The following is a 27,320-nucleotide window of genomic DNA, read 5'->3' on the forward strand; positions in this document are numbered from 1 at the left end:
ACAACCATCTGAACAACTTCTTTGGACTGCTGGGTATTCTCCTAGATTTAGGATAAATAGGTTAGTGGTTGTTTTGAGAATTTCCCTAATGATCTTCTTGGAAATTATTTCAAATTATTATTATTTTGGGGGTATTTTTGGCTTGCTCATTGTGAAAGTGTTCGGCTATGACTGTTGGCACTTATTCTCTGAACCACCCTGAAGAGTGCCAAGGATGACTGAGGGATGCTGGTGTCGATGGCATATGGGACTCTGGCCAAGTTTCCTCAGGGTTACTCAAAGGGTGATCACAGAAGACCAGGCAACCCAACACTTTCACAAACAGGAGCTGTCCACTCCTCCCTTATGCGAACTTTTCAGGGACTCACAGCATGAAAAGCAAAGATCAGGCAGATGTCTTTGAGTCATTTTGATGTTCGTGCTAACGAAAAGCCATATTGTATGTAAGCATATACAAGCAAAACATATATATATATATACATACATATATATGCTAACATTGAGAAATAATGTTCCAGAACTTGTAGTCTATGCACTAAAGTTAAAGGTATGGAAATAGTGTCTAAGCTAGGCGTGGTAGCACACGCCTTTAATCCCAGCACTTGGGAGGCAGAGGCAGGCGCCAGCCTGGTCTACAAAGGGAGTCCAGGACAGTCAAGGATACACAGAGAAACACTGTCTCCAAAAACAAAAACAAAACAAAACAAAACAAAAAAAAAGAATAATGTCTAAAGCAGTAGTGACTAAATGGCTTTCATGTGTTTTCTTGGGGCCACAGCAGAGCCCTCAGCACCTGTTTCACATTATAGCACCCCAACAATTTCAGCACACCCCAAAGCTCCTGCCACAGAGATTGAAGCTGCTACAGAGGTTGAGGCAACAGGTGTGCTTGTCAGAGTTTCCCAGAGCAGCACTGGGAAGCTGTGACAAACAGACTTAAGGAATGAAGACATGAGCACAGAGCACAACGGCTTTCCTGTCTGGCCAGTCTAGCACACCCCTGTCCCAGTCACATCATCTGCAGGCCACTGTGACCTGTGGGAAGAGTTTCACTTCTGGATCGCTCCTCTAGATTCCAGAGGCGATGTCCCTCACCGAGCCGTGGGATAGTTTGGAAATGAGCAAGTGATGGGGTACGGTGCCAACATGGCTCATGCTCAGCTGAAGTCCAGCTCTTATCATGACCACTGTATGCTTTAACATGCCAAACCAGCGGTCCTCAACCTGTGAGTTGTGACCCCTCAGAGGACAGAATGACCCTCTCACAGGCGATGGGAAAACACAGATATTTATATTATGATTCATAATGGTAGCAAAATTACTATCATGAGGTAGCAATGAAAAGAATTGTATGGTTGGGGGGGGGGGTCACCACCACTATGTGAGGAACTGTATTAAAGGGTGGAAGTGTTAGGAAGGCTGAGAACCACCGTACTGGAAACAAGTAAAATATTGTCACAAGAGCCAAGTGGAGTCATGTTTGAAAGGACATGGCCTTCCTTAGTCCTCTGTGTAGCAGTTGTCAACCACCCAGTTTGAAGAACCTTGAACCGGGGAAAACACATACACACACACACATACACACACACACACACAGACACAGAGAGAGAGAGAGAGAGAGAGAGAGAGAGAGAGAGAGAGAGAGAGAGAGAGAGAGAGGGAGGGAGGGAGGGAGGGAGAGAAAGCAGTGTGTGGTGGCACAGGCCTGTAATCCTGGTCCTGAGAGGGTGGAGGCACAAGCTGGGGGAGTCCCAGGAGAGCTTGGGCTGCACAGGGAGGTCTTCTCTCAGCAAAGCAAAGCAGACAACAGCAAAGGGAGCCGTTTGAGTTTTCTTTCTCCTCTTCTCCTTTCAATATGACAGAAAGTTGCTAACACTTCTGCCTGCATCGTCTGACTCTCTAAAGTCCTGACCTCCTCATCCTGTGAGGGGTTGGAAACCCGTCGGCCTAGAAGGAATTCTTGCATGCGATTATCTTTTTTAAATGATCCGCAGCATTTCTTTTTATGAGATCTTGTCTTCATTGCATTGTTGAGTTTCATTAAATTCCAAAGTAGACTGAGACCAAGTGTTGAAAGCCCATCCTTCTCCAGACCTAGGTTTTTGGGGGTTTTTGTTATTGCTGGTAGGTTGGTTGGTTAGTTGGTTTTTTTGTTCGTTTTTGTTTTTGTTTTTTAAGAAAGAGTTTCTCTGTGTTGCCTTGGCTGTCCTGGTCTTGCTTTGTAGACCAGGCTGTCCTAGAATTCACAGCAGTCCACCTGCCTCTGCCTCCCTGAGTGCCGGGATTAAAGGCGTGAGCCACCACATCCAGCCTCCAGACCTAGTTTATGTGAAAATCCTTTCATGAGAAAAGTAGTACAGCTGGCCCTCACAGCCCATGGACCCCAGACAACCATGGGACTTCGCATGGAAAATGCTGAGGAAAAGATCATATCTGTGGGGTTTGTTTTGTTTTGTTCTATTTTTAAATATTTATTTATCATTATGTATACAGTGTTCTGCCTGCATGTATACCTACCTACCAGAAGAGGGCACCAGATCTCATTATAGATGGTTGTGAGCCACCATGTGGTTGTTGGGAATTGAACTCAGCACCTTTGGAAGAGCAGGTGGTGCTCTTAACCACTGAGCCATCTCTCCAGCCCCCCAATTTTTTTAATTTATTATAATTTATTCTCATTGCATCCCGATTGTTATCCTCTCACTCTTATCTTCCCAATTCTACCCTCTCTCTCCTGACTTCTTCCCCTTTCCTAGATCTCTGGGAGACAGGGTGTTCCCTCCTCCCCCACTATCTGACCTTAGCCTATCAGGTCTCGACAGGATAGCCTACATCCCCTTCCTCTGTGTGCCTGCAAGGCCATCCCACCAAGGGGCAGTGATCAAATCATGAGCACCAGAGTTCATATCAGGGGCAGTCCCTGCTTTCCTCCAACCCCCTCCCCACCCTCCCCACCCCATCCCCACCCCGCCCGGACTCCCCGGTGGAGGATGAGCTGTCCATCAGCTACATCTGAACAAGGAGTGTAGGTTCTCTGAACACATTGCCCTTAGTTGGTGCAACAGTTTGTGCAGGACCCGCTGTGTCCACATCCACCTTCTATGATGGTCTTCTTGTGGAGCTCCTGACCCCTCCGAGCCCTTCCATCCCTCAACTCTTCCATACAGCTCTCAGCACTTAGCCCAAAGTCAGGCTGTAAGGCCCAGTATCTGTCCCAATCCCCCGCTGGGTGGAGTCTCTCAGGGGACATCTATGTTGGGCTAATATCCACTTATAAGTGAGTATTCTTAGAAAATTGGGAATACTGCCACCGCAAGATCCAGCTACACCACTCCTGGGCATATGCCCGAAAGATGCTCCACCATACAAGGACATTTGCTTAACTATGTTCATAGCAGCTTTATTTATAATAGCCAGAATCTGGAAACAGCCTATATGTCCCTCAACTGAAGAATGGATAAAGAAACTGTGGTACATTTGCACAATACCACTCAACTATTAAAAACATGGAAATCTTGACATTTGCAGGCCAATGGAAGGAACTAGAAAAGATCATTCTGAGTGAGGTAACCCAGACCCAGGCAGACAGTACTTTAGTGGAAGTGATTTTGAAACGACTGAAAAGAAATGCTGGGCTGCAGAGATGGCTCAGAGGTTAAGAGGACTGACTGCTCCTCCAGAGGTTCTGAGTTTCAATTCCCAGCAACCACATGATGGCTCACAACCATCTATAAAGTGATCTGATGCCATCTTCTGGCCGGCAGGTGTACATGCAGATACAACACTGTATACATACTAAATAAATAAATAAATCTAAAATATTTTTTTTTAAAGAAAAAAATGCTTCTCCACCCTGGCACGCAACTTTTGCTGTTCCCAGTGATCCTGAGTTATGGAAACTGAGGGTGTATTTCAGAATAATTTACACGGTGTTTTTCTGCAAGTCTGGAGAATGTCTTAGGAACTCTCACTTGGGTCCAATGTGTTCCGTAAGAAATCCAACTGCATGTACAGTCATTTTCAGGTACTGAAAGTATCAATGTTAGCCTAGACACCCTTGAGAAGATAAGGGTGGGCGCTGGTTACAGCTCCCCACACCCAGTTCTGCATCCTCACAGGTTTTCTTGTTCCGTTTACCCTGTTAGTCGGTGCCACAGTCTTCCAGTTCCTATTTTCTGTGGTTGCTCTCACTTTCACAACACAGACAGATTTCTCGGTGAAGCATCTCTTGTCTTGAGACGCCCTGGAGCTGGATTTCTTCCTTGGAGAGAACATAGGTGCAGTGTGCTGAGGTCACACAAGACTCCCCGTCATCAAAGCAGGCTGCTACCTCATCTGTCCTCAGTAAATAGCATGATTGGTTTAATTACCTTTTTGCAGCCATACTTTTGTTCTCTTTTAGAATACTTGGATGCGAAGCTGGAAAGCATCTTATTAAATTGTGGTTAATGCTGGGCCCCTTGAGTGACACTTGGCTCATCGTAGTGTGAAAAAGACCCATGGGACCATGAGGGCTACTTGGAGTTTATTTGGGCTTCGAGTAGCACTAAATAGAAACTCATTCACATTATCTTGAATCCAATTACCTGGGTTTGGTTGCTAGGATACCTGGCGTGGGAGCCAGACCTGGAACACCGAAGGGCGGAAGTGGCTGTCTTCTCTGGCTCTTTGGTTCCCAGGTTGCCGCCTGATCCCCTTCATGGTTGATGCTTCACTTCATTTCTGCTCTCTTCCTCAGCGCCAGCTGTCTGTCTTCAGCATTTGTATCTGTATTACCTGGCTTACTTCCTGCATTCTGTTCCCATGCCTTCTTTTCCACTTCTACTTCCTATAGCCATGCGGCTTTTTTCTTCTGGTTTCTCAGCTCACATTGCTGAGGTGTATGTGATGGGTGCAGTCTGTTCTACACACCCTCAGCCATGCTAGGTGTGGGAGCACGTATGTGTACCCTGATCTGAGGGAGGCAGAGACAGGAGGATGCCTGGGCCTCACTTGACAGACAGCCCTGCTGAAACCCAGACCAGGGAGAGACCCCGCCTCAAAAGAGATGGCTGCTGGCCTTGAGGATGACACTCGAAGTTGTCCTCTGGCTTCCACAAACATGCGTACATATATGTGCATGTATACCTAGACTACACACACACACACACACACACACACACACACACACACACACACACACCAAACAAATATTCACACACATATGCATAAAAACATCCATCCCTCCAATGTCAAGAGTATGATTTTGGGTGAGGAGGTTACTTAGTTGGTCAAGTCAGGACCTGAGCTCAAATCCCCCACAACACATAAGAAGCCGGGGAAATAAGTGCATACCTGTAACCCCAGTACTAGGAGCAGAGACAGGAGGATGCCTGGGCTTACCATCCTATCAAGCAGGAGTTAGGGGCTTCAAACACAGTGAAGAACGCTGTCTCAGAAAAGTAAAGCGGACAGTGATGGAGGAAGATGCCAACAGCCATCCACATGTGCGCGCACACACACACACACACGCTCACACTCACATACATGCACACACACACACACACAACTGGAAGACTTGTTCCCTCACAGCAGTTAAGGCAGCCATTAGTCATAGTTTGGTGTGCATCCTTCTGGAAGCTTCCTGAGCTGATGTTAGCACAGGGAACTTTCTCTTTGCGTATGTGCAGAAGCCCAAAGACTTAATGAATACACGGAGGTGGGAATGTTGCAATTTGCTTGCTTAGATGAACAAGCCGAGAAACGCCCAGCTCCCACAACCGGGAGCAGCACATGACTACACAGATGGATATTTCCTCAGAGCTGCACACACCAGGGGAGGTGAACAGAAACTGTTCCAGAATGCAAGGCCAGCTCCTTTTCCACTCAAGCATACTTTGGGGACGATGTTCTGGTATTTACCAGTGTTCTCACGTTACATATAGCCCAGAATAGGCTCAAAGCTACGTAGCTGAGGCTAACCTTGAGTCTGATCCATTCTTGCCGCCCCCCTCACCCTCCCACGCTAGGATCACAGGTGTGTGTCTTGCCCTCCCCATCCCCCCCCATGCTAGGATTACAGGCATGTGCAGTATACAACGTCAGGTGCTCAGTTTATGCAATGCTGGCATTGAATTCAGGACTCCCTGGATGCTAGGCAAACACGCTGTAGGGTCTGAATTACATCCCTAGCTTCCTGGTAAGAAGATAGCTAATCGATGGTGACCGGCAGTCATAAATGCAGCAGCTGCGTGTTCACTTGGGGGTGATCTCCCCTTGAGTGGACAGTGTATCCTATGTGGTGGAGCTAATTTTTTTTTAATTATTCATATTCTCATTCTAAAAGTACTAAGTGAACATATGAGGCTTTTTTTTTTCTCTCCCTCAGTTTATTTGATGTTTTAGTGTGTGTGTGTGCTCACTCAAGTGCACGCATGAGTGCAGTTCCCTGGGGAGGGCCGAAGAAAGAATTGACTCCCCTAGTGTTTGAGTCACAAGCAGTCATGAGCTGCCCCAGTGTGGGTGCTGGGAACAAAACTTGGTTCTCTGCCACCTCTCCTGCCTCAGAAAAATATTTTAAAAACCAGATTTGAGAAAACTTGAAAATTTTTATTTCATCCTCTAATGTTAATATTTAGGTCTGTTTTTTGTAGTCTTTAACTGATATGAACTTTGTGCTTTTCAACACAAGAAATATTTCTTGACAAATTAGGTCACACAAAACAAATGTTAGTTTTAGGCTTTTTTTCTTTTCTCCATATACAATAGTAGGTGCATTTCACCATGCCATTAAACAGTTGTTTGGAGATGCGATTTTAATGTCTCAGTATTGTTATATAGATATACCATGGTTTATTTCCAATGATTCTCAACCTGCCTAATGGAGGGCCCCTTTAATACAGTTGTTATGTTGTGGTAATGCCCAACTAATGATTTTCATTGCTACTTCATAACTGTAATTTTGCTACTGTTATGAATTGATGTAAACATCTGTGTTTTCTGATAGTCTTAGGCGACTCCTATGACAGGGTTGTTCAACTCCTAAAGGAGTCGCCACCCACAGGTCGAGAGCTGCTGATTTAGACATTTTAGGTCACCATAGACACATCATTTCCAATTCAGCACTACTCAGCTTCATAACATTTCATTATGCCTGACATGGTGGTGTGCACTTGGGAGCCAGAGGCAGGTGGATCTGAGTTCAACGCCAGCCTGGTCTACAGAGTGAGTTCAAGGACAGCCAGGGCTACACAGAGAAACCCTTACATTTCATTGTGGCTGTGTTCCATAGCTGCTGGACTCTTTCAGGTGTTCAGAGACCAAAGCTCAACTGAGTCAGGAGAAAGTTTGGTACTCTTTTACACGTCACCCCTGTGAGAGTCTGAGGAGCATCAGCCCCAGAGGCATCCAGGAGGAGTTGTTCTCAGCCCTTAAACTGAGGGTGACCCTCAGTACCAGAAGCCCCCCCCCCCCCACATTGGAGAGCTGACCTTGGCTGCCCCTCCCCCAGGATCAGTTTCAGGTTTTCAGACCTTACCTGTAAACAAGATTAGAATGGGCACACCCTCCTGCTGTGCAAATGGCAACCGATGTAAGTCTAACCAAACATCTGTCCTGCACTGCTGCCAGCTGGTGCCTGTGGCGCCTTTTGTCTGACTTCAGTCCCATCATCCCATTGGTCTGTGTTGGAGCAGAATTGATCCCAGATGGACGGCTGAGGACAGCAAGGTTGTTTGTGGAGTGAGATCATCAGTTGGGGTCAGGGCTGCTTCCTGGAGAACTGTCTGGGCAGAAGTACCTGTAAGTTGTTTTAATGTCCTGATGGTGCCATCTTGAAATTTTTTCTAACAAAAAGACCTACATCCTTGCCTGCCCACCTCTGTCTGTCTCTCTCTCTCTCTCTCTCTCTCTCTCTCTCTCTCTCTGTGTGTGTGTGTGTGTGTGTGTGTGTTGTGTCTGTCTGTCTCTCTGTCTCTGTGTGTGTGTGTGTGTCTTTGTCTCTGTCTGTCTCTGTCTCTCTGTCTCTCTCTGTGTTGTGTCTCTTTGTCTGTCTGTGTGTTGTGTCTCTCTGTCTCTTTGTCTCTGTCTGTCTGTCTGTCTGTCTGTCTCTCTCTCTCTCTCTCTTTCTCTCTCTATGTGTTGTGTCTGTCTCTTTGCCTCTGTCTGTCTGTCTCTTTCTCTCTTCTGTGTGTGTGTGTGTGTGTGTTGTGTCTCTCTGTCTCTTTGTCTCTGTCTGTCTGTCTGTGTGTGTGTGTGCGTGTGTGTGTGTTGCATTGCCAGGACTCGATGCCAGTGTATTCCTCCATAGCTCTCTACTGTAGGTTTTGAGACCAGGTCTCTTACTGAATCTGGATCTAGCTGGTTTGGCAAGCCTGGCTAACCAGCAGGCCCTTGGCATCTTTCTGTCTCTGCTTCTGCAGCTCGGCCGGCCCTTACAGGCGCTCGCTGACTATTTACACAGATGCTTCAAATCTACGCTCAGGTCCCCATGCTCGCATTTAACACCGTATTGACTGGGCCATCCCTCAGTGTGAAACCAACCCTTGTGTTTGTGTGCTGTACCCTGCACATTACATAGCAGCCAGGCACGTCCAACCATATGACAATGTGACAACATTGTCCTCCATGAAGTTCACGAAGAGTGCAGTTGTTACAACAAAAGATAAGGACAGATCTCATAATGTTTTAAGGAAGCTTATGATTTTGTGTTGGGCCAATCTCATAGCTGTCCTTGGCTGAATTCAGGATAGCACTGGGCAGGCCTTATTGGTTCCGAGTGGGATGTAAAGTCAGGTTTTACACTGAGAGGTAGTTCAGTGATTGCTTTAAGCCGCTGCCCCAAAGGGAAGGCCAAAATTCATTCCAGATCCTGTCCCTTTATGCTAGAGAGGGTAGCATGTGTGCCTTTAAAAGCATGTCCCTCTGGGCCGACTGGGACAGCTCTGGGAAGACTTGGCCTTCAAGGTTCCTGGGAGCCAGGAGCAGCACAGCATAATTGGTTGTCTCTAAAGGCTCTGCGGATAAAATGCCTCCTGCTCTGTTTGTTTAGATAGAAGCCAGCCTGTGCTTTCCCTTTTAAGGGAGGAAACAGGAAAGCTTCAGCTGGCTCTCTATTGGGTGTTCACTTGCTGCTGCGTTCTTTCAAAACCACACATCCGTGCTCCACCTGCCTCTTTAAGCCCGCTTCCCTCTTTGCAAGATGAGGTAAGGGTCTCCAGGGATCACCTGATACACTAGATCAGGTTCTGAACACTTTGAAAATCGTGCCCGCGAGCTCAATGCCCAGGAAAGAGAACTCCCTTTCTCCTCCATCCACGTACTCTGGCCTTCCACTGAGAAATGACGTTGGTTTTTTCTTTTCCTTTGCATTTTGGGAGCAGTGTATTTTCTCACACTGAAAGCTGAGTTATAGAACTGAAGGCAATTTCTAAGATCTGAACGTATGATTCTAACAAACAGACTCCCGAGAAAAATGATCCTGTTAGAGCAGTGGTTCTCAACCCATGGGTCCCGACCCCCTAGCAGGGATGGGGGCGGGGGATGAGGGGTGGAGAGGGAGTCAAATGACTCTCTCACAGGGGGTCACATATTGAATATCCTGCATATCAGATAGTTATATTATAAATCATAACATTAACAAAATTACAGTTATGAAGTAGCAACAAAACACTTTTATGGTTGGGGGTCAGCACAGCATGAGGAACTGTATTAAAGGGCTGCAGCATTAGGAAGGCTAAGAACTGCTGATCTAGAACTTTCCTTTCCTTTTTCTCCCTGCTTCTGAAAGACCCCCGAAGGGAGACCCTCACTCGAGCCTCAGGATGGCGCGCACCCAAAGACACACAAATGACCGTCTTGCTGTAAACACATGAGGCAGTTTATTGGCGGAGCTCCGGGTCGATATACAGAGTAAAAGGCTTGTTCAGATCAGACAGTGCTAGGGCAGGGGCTTGTAGCAGTGCCTTCTTGAGGGTCTCAAAAGCCAATTGGTGTTTCTTAGTCCAAGTGAACTCCCCCCTTTCTCTTGTTAGAGGGTAAAATGGGGCCGCCAGAGTGGCGAACCTGGGAACCCAAAACCTGCAGAATCCCGCGGTCCCCAGGAATTCTCTTACCTGGCGAGGGGTGGTTGGGGTTGGGATCTGATTCACTGTCCGTTTCCCGGCTTCTGTGAGCCACCATTGTTCATCTTTCAAGGTGTTGTATCTCTGATAAGTCACTTCAGTCGGCACAGTTGTGCCTTCTTGGCAGAAGCCCGATACCCCAACTCACCTAACTCAGCCAGGATTTTCTGAGTCCCAAGCTCGCATTCTTCACAGGTCTCTGCAGCCAATAGGAGGTCATCTACATACTGTAGAAGAGTCACCAGGGGATTATTAGCACGGAAAGGGGCAAGGTCCCGATGTAAGGCTTCATCAAATAGGGTGGGGGAGTTTTTAAACCCCCGGGGCAATCTCATCCACGTAAGCTGTCCAGTTCTTCTGTTTTCGGGGTCTCGCCACTCAAAGGCAAGCAGGGATTGGCCGTTAGGGTGCAATCTCAGACAGAAGAAGGCATCTTTGAGATCAGGTGGCAGCATTAAATCTTCTCTGGGTCTCCTTGGCCCCTGCCTTCTGTTGTCGCCCAGGTTCCCTGTCTGCCTAGGCCTGCCTGTTCCCTGACGCCTTCCTTCTACCACTGCGGCCAGTATTCTCGTCAGATTCTTCTCCTGCCTTTTTTCTTTTCTTTCCTCATCCTCAGCTCTCTCCTTCTTTCCTCTTTCCTCATCCTCAGCTCTCTCCTTCTTTCCTCTGTCTCCTTTTTATGATAAACTTTCTCAGCCTCCTTCACCACATCCCTGACAGTATAATCTTGCAATCCCTCAATGCGCTGTAGTTTCTTTCTAATATCAAGTGCTGACTGTCCAATGAAAGCCATGATTATGGAGGCTCGCTGTCCTCTGACATAGGGTCAAAAGGGGCATATCTCCGGTAAGCCTCCATGAGCCTCTCTAGAAACACCGAGGGGGGCTCGGTCGCTCCCTGCATGACTTCTCTTACCTTCGCCAAATTGGTGAGCCTCCTTGTGGCCCCTCTGAGACCTGCCACCAGAGCCCAGCGGTAAATGGACAGCCGTTCCCTACCTTCTGCCGTGTTGTAGTCCCACTGAGGACGGGTCAGGGGGAATCCTTCATCTATTTCGGCCAGGGTCTGGACGGGGTGTCCAGCGTCATCTCAGATATTCTTTTGAGCCTCGAGGAGAATTCTTTCTCTCTCCTCGGTGGTGAATAAAACCTGTAGAAGCTGCTGACAGTCATCCCATGTGGGTTGGTGGGAGAACATCAGGGACTCAATCAGACCTGTAAGTCCCGTAGGGTTCTCTGAAAAAGGTGGATGGTTAGTTTTCCAATTATAGAGATCGGAGGAAGAAAAAGGCCAATACTGTAGGAGTTGTAACTCATTTTTTTTCCTGTCGGGGCCGGCCCGACAAGCACTAAGGGGCAGAGCCACGGTGGAATCAGGCCCCTCAGGGATTGCTCTATGAAGGCTCCTTGTGCCTGCCGAAGGTCCATCACCCATGGCCCCGGAAGCCGGGGGGTGGGGCTGAGGTCAGGGCTGCTGGCTGGGGAACTCAGGGTTATGGTGGAAGCAGGGGCATGGGCCATTCAGGGGGTTCTGTTATGTCAGGATATATTTTAGGGACGGGCTCCGGTGGTACACTGGGCTCGCTTCCTCCGCTCTGCCATGGTTTCGATTTTTCTTCTGCGGCGCCTTCTCGCACTGCCAAGACTCAGGAGCTTGGTGGGAGAGGTGGGATGAAGGGCTTGACCCACGGGGGTGGGTAACGGGCCAAATCTTCCCACACGGTGATGTAAGGCTGTTGGTCTGGATGCTACCCTGATCCTTCCTGAAAAATAACTGCTCTGACAGCTCTAATAGCATGTAAATCAAAAGTCCCCTCAGGTGGCCAGCCCCCATGGAAAGTCAGACATTCTGAGGTGCAAAAGGTCTGCCAGGGTCCTTTTTTAACTTTTACGGATAGATTATGTCCTCTTGCCCTAACGTCCGCCCAATGGTCCAAAGTCAAAGATAAAAGGGTCGTCACAGTCTGTCCCATTTCAAAAAACAAGAAGCACAAAAATAATACAAGCACACAAGACACTATCACATCCAAGCACACTCGTCCGCGTCTGGACTTGTACAACCAACCGAACGCAAGTTCCAATGGGGTAGGCTTCTGCACCTTCCCCTCAAGAAGGAGCACTCCATCTCCTTCGTCCCGAAAAGAGGCAGTCAGGCTGTCCTGACTCCCCTTCACCTTTAGGGTGTCCCCCAGGGTTGCAGCCTGCGGCCCTAGCACGTCTGCCTCCGCAGCCGCTGGGTCCTTACAGCCCACAGCAGCAGCTGCCAGAAACCGAAACCAAGACACGAAATCAGCAGCACCGCACTCAGACACACAAAACTCACACAGACCTACCTCCAAGGGGTCGTTGGGGGTTGTTGGGTGGTCACGCAAATCCCAGGCAAGCCCCCAAAATGAAAGACCCCCGAAGGTAGACCCTCACTCAAGCCTCAGGATGGTGCGCACCCAAAGACACACAAACGACCATCTTGCTGTAAACACATGAGGCAGTTTATTGGCTGGGTCGACACGTATCTCACACAGGAGACAGAGGGGTCGACCCAGAAGCCCAGGAGCTTAGGATTTATATGGGCAAGGGTCAGGGGGAGTGGGAAGTTTTGGCGCGGCCACACACAATTGGTTGTTTCAAACATTTGAACATCAGCAAATTGCGTAGGCAGATCTGGGGTAAGGTCAGACTTAATCACACCGGAACAGTCCTTGGTCCCTGTTTTTCTCGGAACCCGAGGGTAGATGTTTATCTGAGCTAACGACACATCTGGTTAAACTCAAACCTGGAACATTGTGTGTGGGCCTCAAGGGGGGATTAAGCAAACACCATAAGATCGGATGAGGGGTCTTGGCTCATTACTCACTTGACCATGTCTGGTACCTGTTTCTCTCAGGAATTTGTCCTTGTGTATCCTCCCTATCTTTTACAGCCAGCTGGTCCCTGGAACACTCAATAGGCCTTTGCCTCCTAGCTCCGCATTCTTTGTGACTTATCATCTGGGGCCTTGGGCTAGCATACCTGCCGACCTGCACTTATGAATTAGAGAGCTCTGCTGTTCTGGTTGCTTTAATGCTAATTAAAAATTTTCTTTCACTTCTTGTTTAGTTTATTGTTATTACTTTTGAGATAGTATCTGACTGTGTGGCCAAGGCTTACCTCACACTGAGGCTCCTCCCACACCAGCCTTCTGAGGGCAGGATAGGAGGAACACACCACCACATTTGGCTAGGTTGGTGTAATTTAAAAAGACAGGCTGTTTCTTAATATTTCACTCCCAGTTATGAATAGAAACTTGAGATTAAGCATATACAAAATTAGAGCGATTCATCTGTTGAATTTGACAATAAAACACGGTTGCCTTTTTCTGTGATGTACTTTTTACTGTTGCATTTTGTAAAAGTCTACAGTAGATTGGAAAGTGTCTTAGTTACTTTTTTGTTGCTGTGACAACATGTACTCCACGACTGAGACAACTTATAGAAGAGAGGTTATTGGGAGCTTATGGTTTCAGAGGATGTCTGTGACCCTCATAGCAAGAAATGTGGCGGCAGGCAGGGAGCATGGCGCTGGAACAGTGGCTCTCACAGCATGAGACATAACCACAAAGCGGAAAGAGCCAGCTGGGAATGGTGTGGGCTTTTGAAACCTCCCAGGCCACACCTCCCAATCCTTCCCAAAGAGCTCAACCAGCTGGGGACTTGCTTTCTGTTGCAGGCCTCCCTCTGAATTTGTCACCTCTCTACACAGCGGACAGCCACAGCCTGTGTTCCCTTTCCATGGTGCACAACAATGTCCCTGGCCACCTTGACCTATGGAGCTATCATGTCGTTCATGGTTCTGGGAGCCCAGTTACACGCATAGTTAGGGGCTTACTTGGCAAATGTTGTTCCTAGCAGCTGAACACTCCACCTTTGCCCTGATCCCACTGGTGGCCAGGAGGCTGTGCAGACAGTGTCTGTATGTGGAGGGCAAGCAGGTCAGGTGGCTAGTTAAAGTCTGGAGGCTTTTTCTTGTTCCTTTACTTTTGGTACCAGCTGTTCACCATCAGACTAAGCTGCAGAGTTAGGCCAGGAAGACTTTCTTTTCCCTAAAATACTCTGCTTTTGATCCAGTAAAAGAAAAACAAAAAACAAACAAACAAAAAACCTAATACTGAAATTAGGGAAATTGCTTTCTTCCAACGCGTTTGGATACCCCCTCTTTGAAATGGAGTTTCAGGCCTTCCTACATCCCCGGTCTCCTTTGACTGTGCAATTTTTCATGTTTAATTATTTAAGGCAGACTTGTTCAAATGCCCTCTGCTGAGAACTACTGTGAAGATGAGCCAGTTTAGAAGCAACTCTTGGCTTCTGTTAATGTCCATCAGAAAGCTTCATGGCTCTTCTTTTGTTTTGGACACCAAGCTACCAGCCGGCGTCATGGTCCGAATGTGATTTGGGCATTTCAAGCTGGGTGCTTTCCCACAGAGAAATCACAGGAAAAAAAAATAGTATTTAAAGATTTCCAAATTGACAAATAATGTGCTAAATCCTGTAGTAGTGCGAAGTGAAAGGTGGGTTGGCAGGGCCCAGAAAAGGGATCAGTTAGTTGCCAGGACACTTGGGGTGGGTCACACCAGGGAAGACTACTGGAAAACACTAGTATCCATGAGCTGGGTAAATCTTGTAGATAATGGAAAGTGTAGAAATATACCAAGAAGAACCGGGCATGATGGTGCACGCCTTTAATCCCAGCACTTGGGAGGCAGAGACAGGTGGATCACTGTGAGTTCGAGGCCAGCCTGGTTTACAAAGTGAGTCCAGGACAGCCAAGACTACTTGGAAGAAAAGAGAGAGAGAGAGAGAGAGAGAGAGAGAAATATACCAGGAAGGAGAAAATAAATCAAAGAAAGGACATTTCAGCTTACACGCCACACTGTGAACTGGCTTAAAAACATAAAAACAAATCAGAAAGCACAGGACCCTTGCTGACAGGAATGTACATTTGACCACGTGGGACATCTGTCAGGGGTGGGCTCTCCATGCATTTCTTTAATGACTTTCTGTACCCGTGCCATGTTGTTTGTATAAGTGCTAAGATGTCCTGGGAGGGATCATTTCCATGTAGGGAGGGGCAGCTAGAATATGGTACAAGCTACTGGCGTCCTGAAACCTTCCATTGCCTCAGATAAGATGGACACATGACCTTGGTGCTTGGGGCTGCACCCACTAATCCAAAATGTTGGGTTTGTATGGAAGATTCGTGAGGTAAGCCTGAGCATGCTGCCTCTCCAGCTTTAGAACGACCAACGAACACTTGCTGACATGAACAGAAACTGACTGTGTGTGGCAGTCAAGGCCCCTACAAGTAAAGAGGTCCAGAATGCCCCACCTTGATGCCCTTCGACAAATGTCAACACAGGAGGAACAGCAGGTTACACACCCTGAAGGAAGGGGCCAATGTACGTGGCTGCTGAGTTATCAGAGAAATGCAAATTGAAACAAACACGGTGTAGATACAATTTCTTTTGTTTGTTTTTTTTGAGACAGAGTTTTTCTGTGTAGCCTTGGCTGACCTACACTCGCTTTATAGAACAGGCTGGCCTTGAACTCACAGAGATCGGCCTGCCTCTGCCTGGGATTAAAGGTGTGCGCCACCACGCCTGGCTTGCAGATACGATTTGGTACTTACCATTAATTACCTTTTGGATTGGCTAAAAATGAATAAATATTGCCAGATGCGGTAGTGCATGCCTGTGACCCCAGTACTTAGGAAGGCAGAGGCAGTCAGATCTCTATGGATTGGAAGTCAGCTTGGTCTACAAAATGAATCTAGGACAGCAAAGGCTACAGAGAAACACTGTTTTGGGGGGGGATCCCCAAAACAAAAACCTAAATCAATCAATCAATCATCAATCAATCAATCTTGTTGGAGGTATCATGGAGAAACATACCATCGGGTTCTTGGATAGACTAGAATTGTGTCACCTTTAAGAGTCGTTCTGTAGTATCTAATAAGGGTTGGGATGCACTCACTCTGGCACCCAGCAAATCCATCCCAAAGAAATGTGCTCATGTGCTCAAGGCTTTATTATCCAGAGTCTAATTACGTGGCTATTCTTGCTTTAAAAGAGGAGGGGAGTGGGGGATAAATCCAAATGCCCTTTACTAGGAAAATGAATGCCACAGCACAGTTATGTAGAGAAATATTGCATGACTAAGGTAAATTAATCAAATTCATTGGAAGCTTTACAAATTATTGTATAAGTAAGTTGAGCAGTACCTACCTTCCTTGTTGCTGGCAGTGCCTTGGCCTCGAACCCACTATGTAACCAAGGATGACCTTGAATTTTCCATCCTCTTGCCTTCCCCTCCCGATGCCTGAGATTACAGATGTGTGCCACCATCCTTGCTTATGCAGTTATGGAGGCATGAATCCAGGGCCCTCTGTATGGCAGGCACATTTATCAACTGAACTGCATCCCCGGCCATAGGTTATCTACTCTTTTTTTTTTTTCCTTTTTGAGACAGGGTTTCTCTGTGTAGCCTTAGCGATCCTGGACTCTCTTTGTAGACCAGGCTGGCCTCGAACTCACAGTTATCCACCTGCCTCTGCCTTCCAAGTGCTGGGATTAAAGGCATGCGCCACCACTGCCCGGCTTTACTTTTTTTTTTTTTATCATAAATATACATTACAAAACACATCAGTGTTAACACATGTGTACACACACACACACATTGTCCAGTGAAAGTTATATAGGGTCTGGAGAAAGGAGGAGCTAGGGTTGTAGGACCCCAAAAGCACCTTGCTGTGTGTGTTACACTGTCTTCCTTTGAAGATACAAACCACAGCAGATGAGAAAGAATATTGAAAGGACCAGAATGCTCCATGTGGTTTCCAAGTTCTTAATCTTTTTATGGCTCATAATATTTCATGAAACAATAGTTTGTCACATCTTCAGCCTCTCTCAAGGGTAGGTGCTGTTTTTCTTTCTGGGTTCAGACGTAAGCACACAGACATGAAGGAAATTTGTGGCCAGGACATGAGCCAAGGCTGAACCCATTCCTGTCCCTTCCCGCTGTCACAACCTCGTCTCAGAAGAAAGGGGGGGGGGGGCTGAGGGAGCCTCAGATCCTCCCCAGCCTTGTGTGAAGTTGCCTGAGATCATCCACAGAGTGATGGATGTCACCAGCACCTTCCTATGACACGCACACTCTCCTGACACATCCCTGCAGCCCACACACACACTGTGGGAGGGAGGACCATAGCCCAGCCACCATGCACAAGTCCCAGCTAGTGCTCCAGATGTGGAAGGGGACACACACCCTCTAGTGACCTCAGCCAAGGGAAAGGTTAGGCGCATCACTTCCCGGTGTTTTCTGAGTCTTCTGTTCAGTAAGATGCTTCTGAGCCCAAGGAGAAGGAAGACGCAGACGGTAGTTATTTTGAGGGCTATAATTTGGTTTTGTTATCTCAGGCGATTAAAGATTGTTTAACAGCAGAAATAGCAGACCAGAGCAGCTGTTCAAACAGTGCTTTGTGTGGGAGATGATGACGGTGCAGGGTTTGACAGCTACTCCGGAGTCTGAGTAAGAGGATTTCTAAGAAAAGTCCGATTGCTACTGCTTCTGCCTCTTCTTCTTCTCCTCCTCCTCCTCCTCTTCTTCCTCCTCTTCTTCTTCCTCCTCCTCTTCCCCCTCCTGCTCTTCCTCCTCTCCTCCTCTTCCTCTTCGCCCTCCTCCTCTTCCTCCTCCTGCTCTTTCTTTTCCTTCTCCTCCTCCTGCTCTTCCTCCTCCTCTTCCTACTTCTCCTACCCCCTCTCTCTTTCCTTTTCCTCTATCCCTCTCTTCCTTTCCCGCCCGACGCCCCGTCTCTTTTGTTTTTTCCCCTGAACCAGAGTACCCATCTTCTAATATTTTAAAGGAACAGGAGGTGGATATAGGAGCCTTGACTTGCGTCAATCAAGATTAGACAACATTAATATAATTTACTTAGATTTTTAAAAAAATTACCTACCTTATTTTTCTATCAAACACATGCTCAGGATTTCCTGGCTTCCAATCAAAGTGCTGAACCTGTGGGCCCTGCAGAATCAATGGGGCCCATCTGCCAGGGAACTGCCTGTGAGGAGGATGGAGATGTGCAAGGCTAAGTGCACAGATAATTTCTTTCTTTCTTTCTTTTTCTTTTTTGGTTTTTTTGAGACAGGGTCTCTCTGTGTTAGCCTTGGCTGTACTGGATTCACTTTGTAGACCAGGCTGGCCTCGAACTCACAGCGATCCGCCTGCCTCTGCCTCCCAATTGCTGGGATTAAAGGCGTGCGCCACCAACACCCAGCTTGTTTTGAATTTCTTTTTTTTTTTTTTTTTTAATCTTTATTTATTATTATGTATGCAGTGCTCTGGCCAGAAGAGGGCATCGGATCACATTACAGATGGTTGTGAGCTACCATGTGGTTGCTGGGAATTGAACTCAGGACCTCAGGAGGAGGAGTCAGTGCCCTTAACCTCTGAGCCATCTCTCCAGCCCCTGCTTTGAATTTCTTAAAGCAAAAGCAAAACAAAACAAAAACAAAAACAAAAACAAACAACAACAACAACAAACCCTGATTTAAAATTTCTAACTTAGCGAGATATTCTAATATTGTATACTGCTTATATAAAATATTGCAACGTGGACCCTGCAGTAAGAATACACCGCCCGGCTGTATTGGGGTATTTCTTTTTTATTAATTTATTCTTGTTACATCTCAATGTTTATCCCATCCCTTGTATCCTCCCATTCCTCCCCCCCCCCGCATTTTCCCATTATTCCCCTCCCCTATGACTGTTCCTGAGGGGGATTACGTCCCCCTATATATTCTCATAGGGTATCAAGTCTCTTCTTGGTAACCTGCTGTCCTTCCTCTGAGTGCCACCAGGTCTCCCCCTCCAGGGGACATGGTCAAATGTGAGGCACCAAAATATGTGAGAAAGTCGTATCACACTCTCCACTCAACTGTGGAGAATGTTCTGACCATTGGCTAGATCTGGGGAGGGGTTTAAAGTTTACCTCCTGTATTGTCCTTGGCTGGTGCCTTAGTTTGAGCGGGACCCCTGGGCCCAAATCTGCCTATCATATTGTTCTACTTGTAGGTTTCTAGGACCCTCTGGATCCTTTTATTTTGCTGTTCTCCCATGCGTCTCTCATTTAGAGTCCCAATAGGATGCCCTCCCCTCTGTCCCAGTTTCCTGGTAAGTGAAGGCGTTCGTGGGACATGCCCCTTGGGCTAGTATGCAGATATAAGTGAGTATATACCATTTGATTCTTTCTGCTTCTGGGTTAACTCACTCATTATGATCATTTCTAGCTCAATCCATTTATCCACAAATTTCGGGAATTCCTTGTTTTTAATAGCTGAGTAGTATTCCATAGTGTATATGTACCACAGTTTCTTTATCCACTCTTCTACTGATGGACACTTAGGCTGTTTCCATGTTCTGGCTATTATGAATAAGGCTGCTATGAACATGGTTGAGCAAATTTTCTTGTTGTGTGTTGGAGCATCTTCTGGGTATATTCCAAGGAGTGGAATAGCTGGATCTTGAGGAAGCCCTATTCCCATTTTTCTGAGATAGCACCAGATAGATTTCCAAAGTGGCTGTACTAGTTTGCATTCCCACCAGCAATGAAGAAGTGTTCCTCTCTCTATTGGGGTATTTTTTATGTTAAATATTTGTTAGTTTTTATCTAATTCTTAGTGGAAGTTGGCGGTGCTGGTGTGAAGGCAGACTTGAAGTCAATGAGCTGGTAAATCTAGTCAGCCCTCACTCTGGTGTTCTACTTCAGGCATTTTCTGTATCTTTGATTGACACCTATGCTGTAATTAAACTTGTGATACTCGGAATGGATTTTATTTGGTGCCTTTGGGGTGATCAAGATATGAGTTTGGCTTTTCTAGACGCCTTTCTTTTCTGCTACAGAGCACAAAGCTTTAGTGACCCGATAAGGATGGAGAAACAGTCCTGGGGGTAGGGAGTGAAGGCCTCCAGGCCCAGGGCTGCCAGCAAGCACTGCTCTCCATGGACTTGGCTTGCCCATGGGAAGGCATCTGTCTTTAACGTTCCATGAACTTGGCTTGCCCATGGGAGGCATCTGTCTATAACGATGGTCCTTAGACTCAGTGGCTGATCCCCTGCCTCCAGCTCTCTGACCTCAAACTGAAGTCTGTGTGTCTGAAAACAGACACGAGAGAGTTGCAGGAGGCTGGGCACCACCTCCTGTTTGGACTCCAGAAGGAAGCGGTGGCAGCCAACATACAGTTGTTAGTGGCACAGCTGGACTTCTCATCAACAGGTCTCCTGACCCTGTGCAGGATTTCCGGCTAGCACGGGGAGAGAACCGCTTTTCTCAGCCAGCTTTGCTTTTCGCCCCGCCTGTTGCTGTACTTGCCCACCTGTGGATAGTAAAAATAACTAGCCGTCTCCAGAAAATTCGAGTCACAGTACAGCAAGCAAAAATGCATTTGTCAATGGTGTTGTGTAGAAACCTTACCCAAACTCTGGAGGATCCATAAATTTTATTTTATTGCTTTTTCAAGACAGGGTGTCTCTGTGTAACAGCTCTGGCTATTCTGGAACTCTCTCTGTAATCCAGGCTGGCCTCGAACTGACAGAGATCCACCTGCCTCTGCCTCTCAAATGCTGGGATTAAAGGCGTGCACCACCACTGCCCAGCTCATAAATTTTATTTTTATTTTTAAAGAGTTTTAACATATTTTATTTGGTTCAGAGAAAGCTAATTTCCACTTTAGAAAAAGTTGTATTTTTGATATTCTAACCGCCCCTTCCCCTCCCCCTATATATTCAGGTCAGCTGATGACAAGTGTGGTTTGCAGGGAGTCTAAATGGGTGCTTTGCCCTTGGACGGTGACCAAGGACAGGCATAGGCCTTCCCTGTGGTCTCCCTCACTCATTCGGCCGTCTTGATGAATAATTCTAGTCCAGGAAGCCATGAGCTGCGGTGGTCACTTTACTACTGAGGAAATGAGACCAGTGGGACCTGGCGCTGAGCTTTTCTGCAGGAGTTGACTACTCCAGGGCTCTCTCTAGCCCTCGGGCTGCCAGAGCCAAGCAGAGGTGGCCTGTGGGGTGCTGTGTGCGCCAAGGTGCTGCTTGGTGTGCTCAGAACCACAGCGCAAGACACTGTTGGAAAGTGTCGTATCAAGAGAGCCTTGTGGTGGTGTTTTCTGCAGAACACACAAGTTCTACCTCTACAGAGCTTCCTGGGAGCTTCACTGAAAACTCAGCTGGCTAGACACTGGGAGCTGCACAGCAGGAGAAGCAGAGGCAAGATGGCCGTCTCTGGTGCAAGGCCAGTCTCGCTTTTCAGTTTAAGTTTGAGGCCAGCTGGAGCTGCATCTGGACACCTCATCTGAATACCCTCTTTCCACACACAATAGACAAATTAAAGTTAAATAAAAAGTGCCATGCCCTGCCGGGCACGGTGGCACATGCCTGTAATCCCAGCACTTGGGGAGACAGAGGCAGGCGGATCTTTGTGAGTTCGAGGCCAGCCTGCTCTACAAAGCGAGTCCAGGACAGCCAGAGCTACACAGAGAAACCATGTCACCAAAGTGTCATGCTGTAAGATTACTTTACTCTTCTGAGTCTTTTTGTTTGTTTGTTTGTTTGTTTGTTTGTTTGTTTTCTCTTCTTGAGACAGGATTTCTCTATGTAATCTTGGCTGTCCTGGATTCACTCTGTAGACCAGGCTGGCCTCGAACTCACAGAGATCCGCCTGCCTCTGCCTCCCGAGTGCTGGGATTAAAGGTGTGCGCCACCACACCCGGCTACTCATCTGAGTCTTAATTGCCCCTTCTGAGGAAAAGCTTTACTGTATGTTGGATCCTATGTAACTTTGGGCTAATTCGAGACATGTAAACAGTGGGAGTTGCTTGCGTCAACTTGAGTCACTATAATGAAATGCCTGAGGTCATTTAACTTATAAAACAAAAGGTCAACCAGACCAGACCATTTCTCTTTTTGGCAGATGAGTAGACTGACAACTGTAAGAGCACATCATAGAGAAAATGTTTACCTCACAGTCAGGGAACGGTAAGGAAGTGAGGGACAAGGGCCCCACAGTCCTTTAAAGGCCCTGGTAGCCTAGACATCTCTCAGGCCCCATCATCTAAAGGCTCCAGCATCTTCCAAGAGTGCTACCCTGAGGACCAAGCTTTTGACAAAGACTTTGGGTGACAGCCAACCAAGGCATACAACCTCTGTCCTCGACTAGTTACTCATTCTCAGGAAAGAGACTTGCCGCATATATCGCTGGCCTCCAGTGGACCCGTGGAGGACATTTGTTCACACAATAGCAGGCATGTTTCCAATTTATTGTAAACGTAAAGCGTCTAATTTATGAAACCTTGTAGACTTTGTGGGTGTGGGTCCTCATCTGCCCATTCTTGGGTTGTTTTTGGTTTTGTTGCTGTTGTTTGTTTGTTTTGTTTGTTTGTTGTAGACTAGGGCAGGAAACGTTTGGTGTGTGATGCTGGCCCGGAGTAGATAAAGGGGGCGTTGGATGAAAAGTGGTTGAAAGGCATTGTGCGCTCACAGCAGGCTCTCACTTTGTCGTCCCCACACCTGACAACTTGGCTTAGAATTCTGAGACGTGCTGACAGACCAAAATGAGTATGTGTCCGCCTAGCACTGACTGGTCTTGAACCAGGTCACCAGGACAGTGTCTTCTTACGGGACACCTCCCACCTGCTTCTTAAGAGAGCGTGTGCCTTGCAGATATCTCTCTTTGTGCCAGCAGATGACTAAGACCCCTTATTGTGTGGTCACACTCCTCTGGACTTGGTCCATGTTAGCAGGTTTCCCCAAGGTCGGGGTTGGCTCTGTGTCAGTCTCTCTATGAGGATAGCCACGCCCAAAAGTTAGCTTTGTCCTACAAGGTATATGTGACCTGGTCCTCAGATTTAATGAGTTCTAAGCAGGCTCCCATGACCTGTGGCTATAGTGAGGATGTCACAGATGGCCGAGAGCCACTCCATGTGAGCCTCTGCCTCACACCAGCTCACTCTTTAACACCCTTAATGTTGGCATGACTTTCCTCCATTGAAGGTGCCTGGCGGATCCTTAGGCCCTCAGGGCTTGTCTTGCACACCATAGGGAGTTAGTAGTTTGAGCTGAGTCGTGTTAAAGTTCTCAATATAAGCCAGGCGTGGTGGTGCATGCCCTTAATCCCAGCACTCGGGAGGCAGAAACAGGTGGATCACTGTGAGTTCGAGGCCAGCCTGGTCTACAAAGCAAATCCAGGACAGCCAAGATAACATAGAGAAACCCTGTCTCGGAAAAAAAACAAGGCAAAACATATATAAAATTCTCAATACAAAAGAAAAGTCTGCCAGGTTAAAATACATCCTGACACACCAAGGCAGACACTCATGCTTTGTTCTTGTGGCTTTGTCCAGTTGCTCAGGCAGAGAAATCTTTCAGAGCCCGAGGGACACATAGCATGCATCAGGCATAAAGACAGCTAGAGCAAAGACCTCAGCGTGAGAGTCCTAAGGGCTTTTCCTATTAACAGGCGTCTACGAGAAGCACGCTCTGCCAGGATCTGTGCTAGGACATTTGCTGCATGCACTTCTGGAACCTTCCATTTCCCTGCTCCTGTTCCTCTTGGAGATCACTAAAACAAGTACTATAGAGCCAACATCCTCTAAGATGAAAGCTCTGTCCAGGTGCCCTGCTGTGGAAGATGGCCATCAGGAGATCCAGCTGGAGGGCCATGCTCACACTGATGATCTGGGCTTATGCCATGGAAATCCTGACTTGTTTGTTTCCCACTTCTCCTTCTTCAGGCCTTCTGGTGGGTACCCTTGATGTAGTATTGGACTCCAGTGCCCGTGTCGCACCGTATCGGATCCTTTACCAGACTCCAGACTCTCTAGTCTACTGGACCATCGCCTGCGGTAAGTCCCAGGAATCTGTGATACACATGTTTGCAGAAAACAAAACAAAACAAAACAAAACTTCCAAGTAGCTGAGGCTTTGCAAGGAATGTGCTTGCTGAGTGCGATCTCTTGACAGTTTAGGGCAATGAACGTTGGTCACTTAGCACCAAATTGTTGGGGGCCTGCCATGGTAAAGTTTCTGGCTCTGAAGTCTGCAACCTCCATCTGGCGTGAAGGAGCACACAGTCTGAAGGTCAGCTGACCAGGGAGGAGTGAAAGGTCCAGCCCAGCCACGAGTGGCACATAGCATGGCTAGAACTAATCATGAATGCTACAAGGGGAGCAGGGAGAGAAGAGGAACCTGGGGGGTCCTTAGATGTGCTTACTCAGTGACCCTTGATGTATCATCACATTAACTTGTATAAGTGAGATTATTTCTCTCTTGATAGTCTCTGTGGTGCCTTGTGCTTAAAACAGGAGTAAGCAGCCCTGCTAGTGTTGAATCTGTCAGAGTGGCTAAGACATTTACAGTCACTGTTTACTTGTGGCCACTAAAAATAGCAAGAGTGACAGTTCACTGTTTTGTTTTTATTCTTTTATTTTGCCCCTTTTACTATTTTACATTAGTAGGCTCAGTTTTATTTAAAGATTGATTTACTTATGTAGATGGGTGCTCTATCTGCATGTACACTTGCACACTGGAAGAGGGCATCAGATCATATTATAGATGGTTGTGAGCCACCATGTGGTTGCTGGAAACTGAACTCAGGACTTCTAGAAGAACAACCAGTGCTCTTAACTACTGAGCCATCTCTCCAGTCCAATAGGCTCTATTTAGGACATTTTTGCATTTGTAGGAAAATCAAACAGGTAACTCAAACACCTTCCACTGCGTACACCTCCTACCCATCGCTCCCACTGTTATTAATATCCCACTACAGTCAGTAGTAATATAAAACAGACTAATATAATATAAAAGGAAAGGCCACAGTTTGTTAAGAATTCTGTAGATTTTCCCACTGCTTTTTTTTTTTTTTCTTTCTGTCCTGAGATGACACCAGTAAACCATACTGTGCCATTGCCTCTTAGGTGTGTTGTGGCTGTGGCAGTTTCCTAGGCTATCTTGCTTGCGATGCCCTTGCCGTTCTTGAAGGATATAGTTTAGTGGTGCATTGTGGGATTGCTCCTTTGTTGTGCTATTTCCTTATCTATTGCCTTCCTGGGGACTGGACCTAGACTTCATCCTTACCAGTATTCCAATAGGAAGCTCAGGGAAGTGTCTTGTAGGCTGCGTTGGTGGTTGATGGGGAAAGTTGGGAAGCAGTCTAGAATAAAGTTAAAACTGCCACTGGAGCCTGGAGAGTAGAATTAAAAACCAAGATAGGTCAACTATGAGGCACCACAGTACGTGTGAAAGTCAGACCCCACTCTCCACTCAACTGTGGAGAATGTCCTGTCCATTGGCTAGATCTGGGTAGGAGTTTGAAGTTTACGGCCTGTATTGTCCTTGGCTGGTGCCATAGTTTGAGCGGGACCCCTGGGCCCAAATCTGCTTATCATAATGTTCTTCTTGTAGGTGACCACGTCCCCTGATTGGGGAGACCTGGTGGCACTCAGAGGAAGGATAGCAGGCTACCAAGAAGAGACTTGATACCCTATGAGCATATACAGGGAGAGGAAGTCCCTCTCAGTCACAGTCATAGGGGAGGGGAGTAAGGGGAAAATGGGAGGGAGGGAGGAATGGGAGGATACAAGGGAGGGGATAACCATTGAGATGTAATATGAATAAATTAATAAAATTAAAAATTAAAAAAAAACAAGACAGGGCTGAGGAGATGACTAATAGATAAAATGCTTAGTAAAAGCCCAGAAATGAATTTTCCTAGAATCCACATAAGAGAACCGCAGTGACGTACACACTTGTAATGCTGGTAATAGGGACGAAGAGGCAGGCCGGTTCCTGGGGTTCACTCCTTGGCTGCACAAGACCAGTAAGAGAGACCCTGCTGGACAGGACCCGAGGAACAATCCCTGATGTTGTCCCCTGGCCTCACAGGCATGCACATGTACCTGTACATGCATCTGCATATTCATGAGTATTCTCAAATGTGTACACACACACACACACACACACACACACACACACACACGACATTAAAGATCATGGGGAGCCATTAGAGTTCTTGACTTTGAGGATGTGACACCCTGGCTGCCTCCTCATTTAACCCCCGGGCAGTTCATTTCTTGCCTCCCGGGTGCTTTAGGGACCCCGTAGAGGCAGGAGTCCTCAGGGACTTGGATCCCTTTGCAGGCTTCAGGGCATCTGGACCCCCAGGGCAGGTTTCGGTGCTAGGAGAGCTGCCTTGTGCCTCAGATTTTCCTCCCCTTTCCTGCTCACTGCCTGACATCAGGGCTCTCAGTTGGCTCCTGGACCACGGCCGTTCCACAAAGCAGCTCTTCCATGAACTCGCACACGGGCGGAACCTCGATCCACAAAGCTGAGTTGCTCCATAATTATTTGCTGAGCCGAGGCTGAGGAACAGCAGGCTGTAATTGCCCGTGGCATAATTTATACCCCCCAAAAGATGCACCGTCACTTTTCTAGTAAGTAGTGCCTATCACAAGTGCACAAATTCATTGTAATAAACACAGGATGGCTTCGTCTTTTATGTATATTGGTTACCTATAGAGGTAGCCCAGATTCCTTACAAAAGACTCCAAGGAAGTGGCAGCCATTATACCCACTGATTATTCTTTCTTAAGTGACTCTTCAATTTGTTCCAACTTGTGTTTGAAATCTGAGCTACTAGGTTTTTTTTTGTTTTTTTTGTTTTTTGTTTTTTTAATCTCAGAGGAACATTGGGAGCTAATTGTTTGTCGTTGTTGTTTTGGTTTTGGTTTTTCGAGACAGGGTTTCTCTGTGTAGCCTTGACTGTCCCGGACTAACTTTGTAGACCAGGCTGGCCTCGAACTCACAGCGATCCGCCTGCCTCTGCCTCCCGAGTGCTGGGATTAAAGGCTTGCAGCACCACCACGCCCGGCTTGAGCTACTAGTTTTAAAAAACAGAAGCTCCTACTTCACAAACATTTCTCCACTATGCTGACCTTTATGCTTTGTCATTTTAATGTTAAACTGCAGAGTTGGTATTTGGTAGGGAAATATGTCAAAGGCTTTTAAGTGTACATGTCTTTCATGAATTACTGTAAGGGCAACTTCAAGAGAAAATTGGGTTCTGTGGTGGTTTGGATAGGAATGCCCCCGTAGTCTCGTGCGTTTGAATGCTTGGTTCAGAGAGAGTGGCACAATTA

General features: G+C 47.0%; 1 protein-coding gene across 1 annotated transcript in view; it reads left to right on the forward strand.

Moving 5' to 3' along the window:
• Positions 1-27,320, forward strand: part of Tbc1d9 (TBC1 domain family member 9) — a 112,467-nt gene that overhangs the window by 26,048 nt on the left and 59,099 nt on the right. The window contains exon 2 of the mRNA XM_051168502.1: positions 23,919-24,029. Coding sequence (XP_051024459.1) covers positions 23,919-24,029 — 111 coding nt within the window. The remainder of the gene's footprint in view (positions 1-23,918; positions 24,030-27,320) is intronic.

This window comes from Acomys russatus, chromosome 26 (assembly GCF_903995435.1).
Source record: "Acomys russatus chromosome 26, mAcoRus1.1, whole genome shotgun sequence".
Taxonomy (NCBI): domain Eukaryota; kingdom Metazoa; phylum Chordata; class Mammalia; order Rodentia; family Muridae; genus Acomys; species Acomys russatus.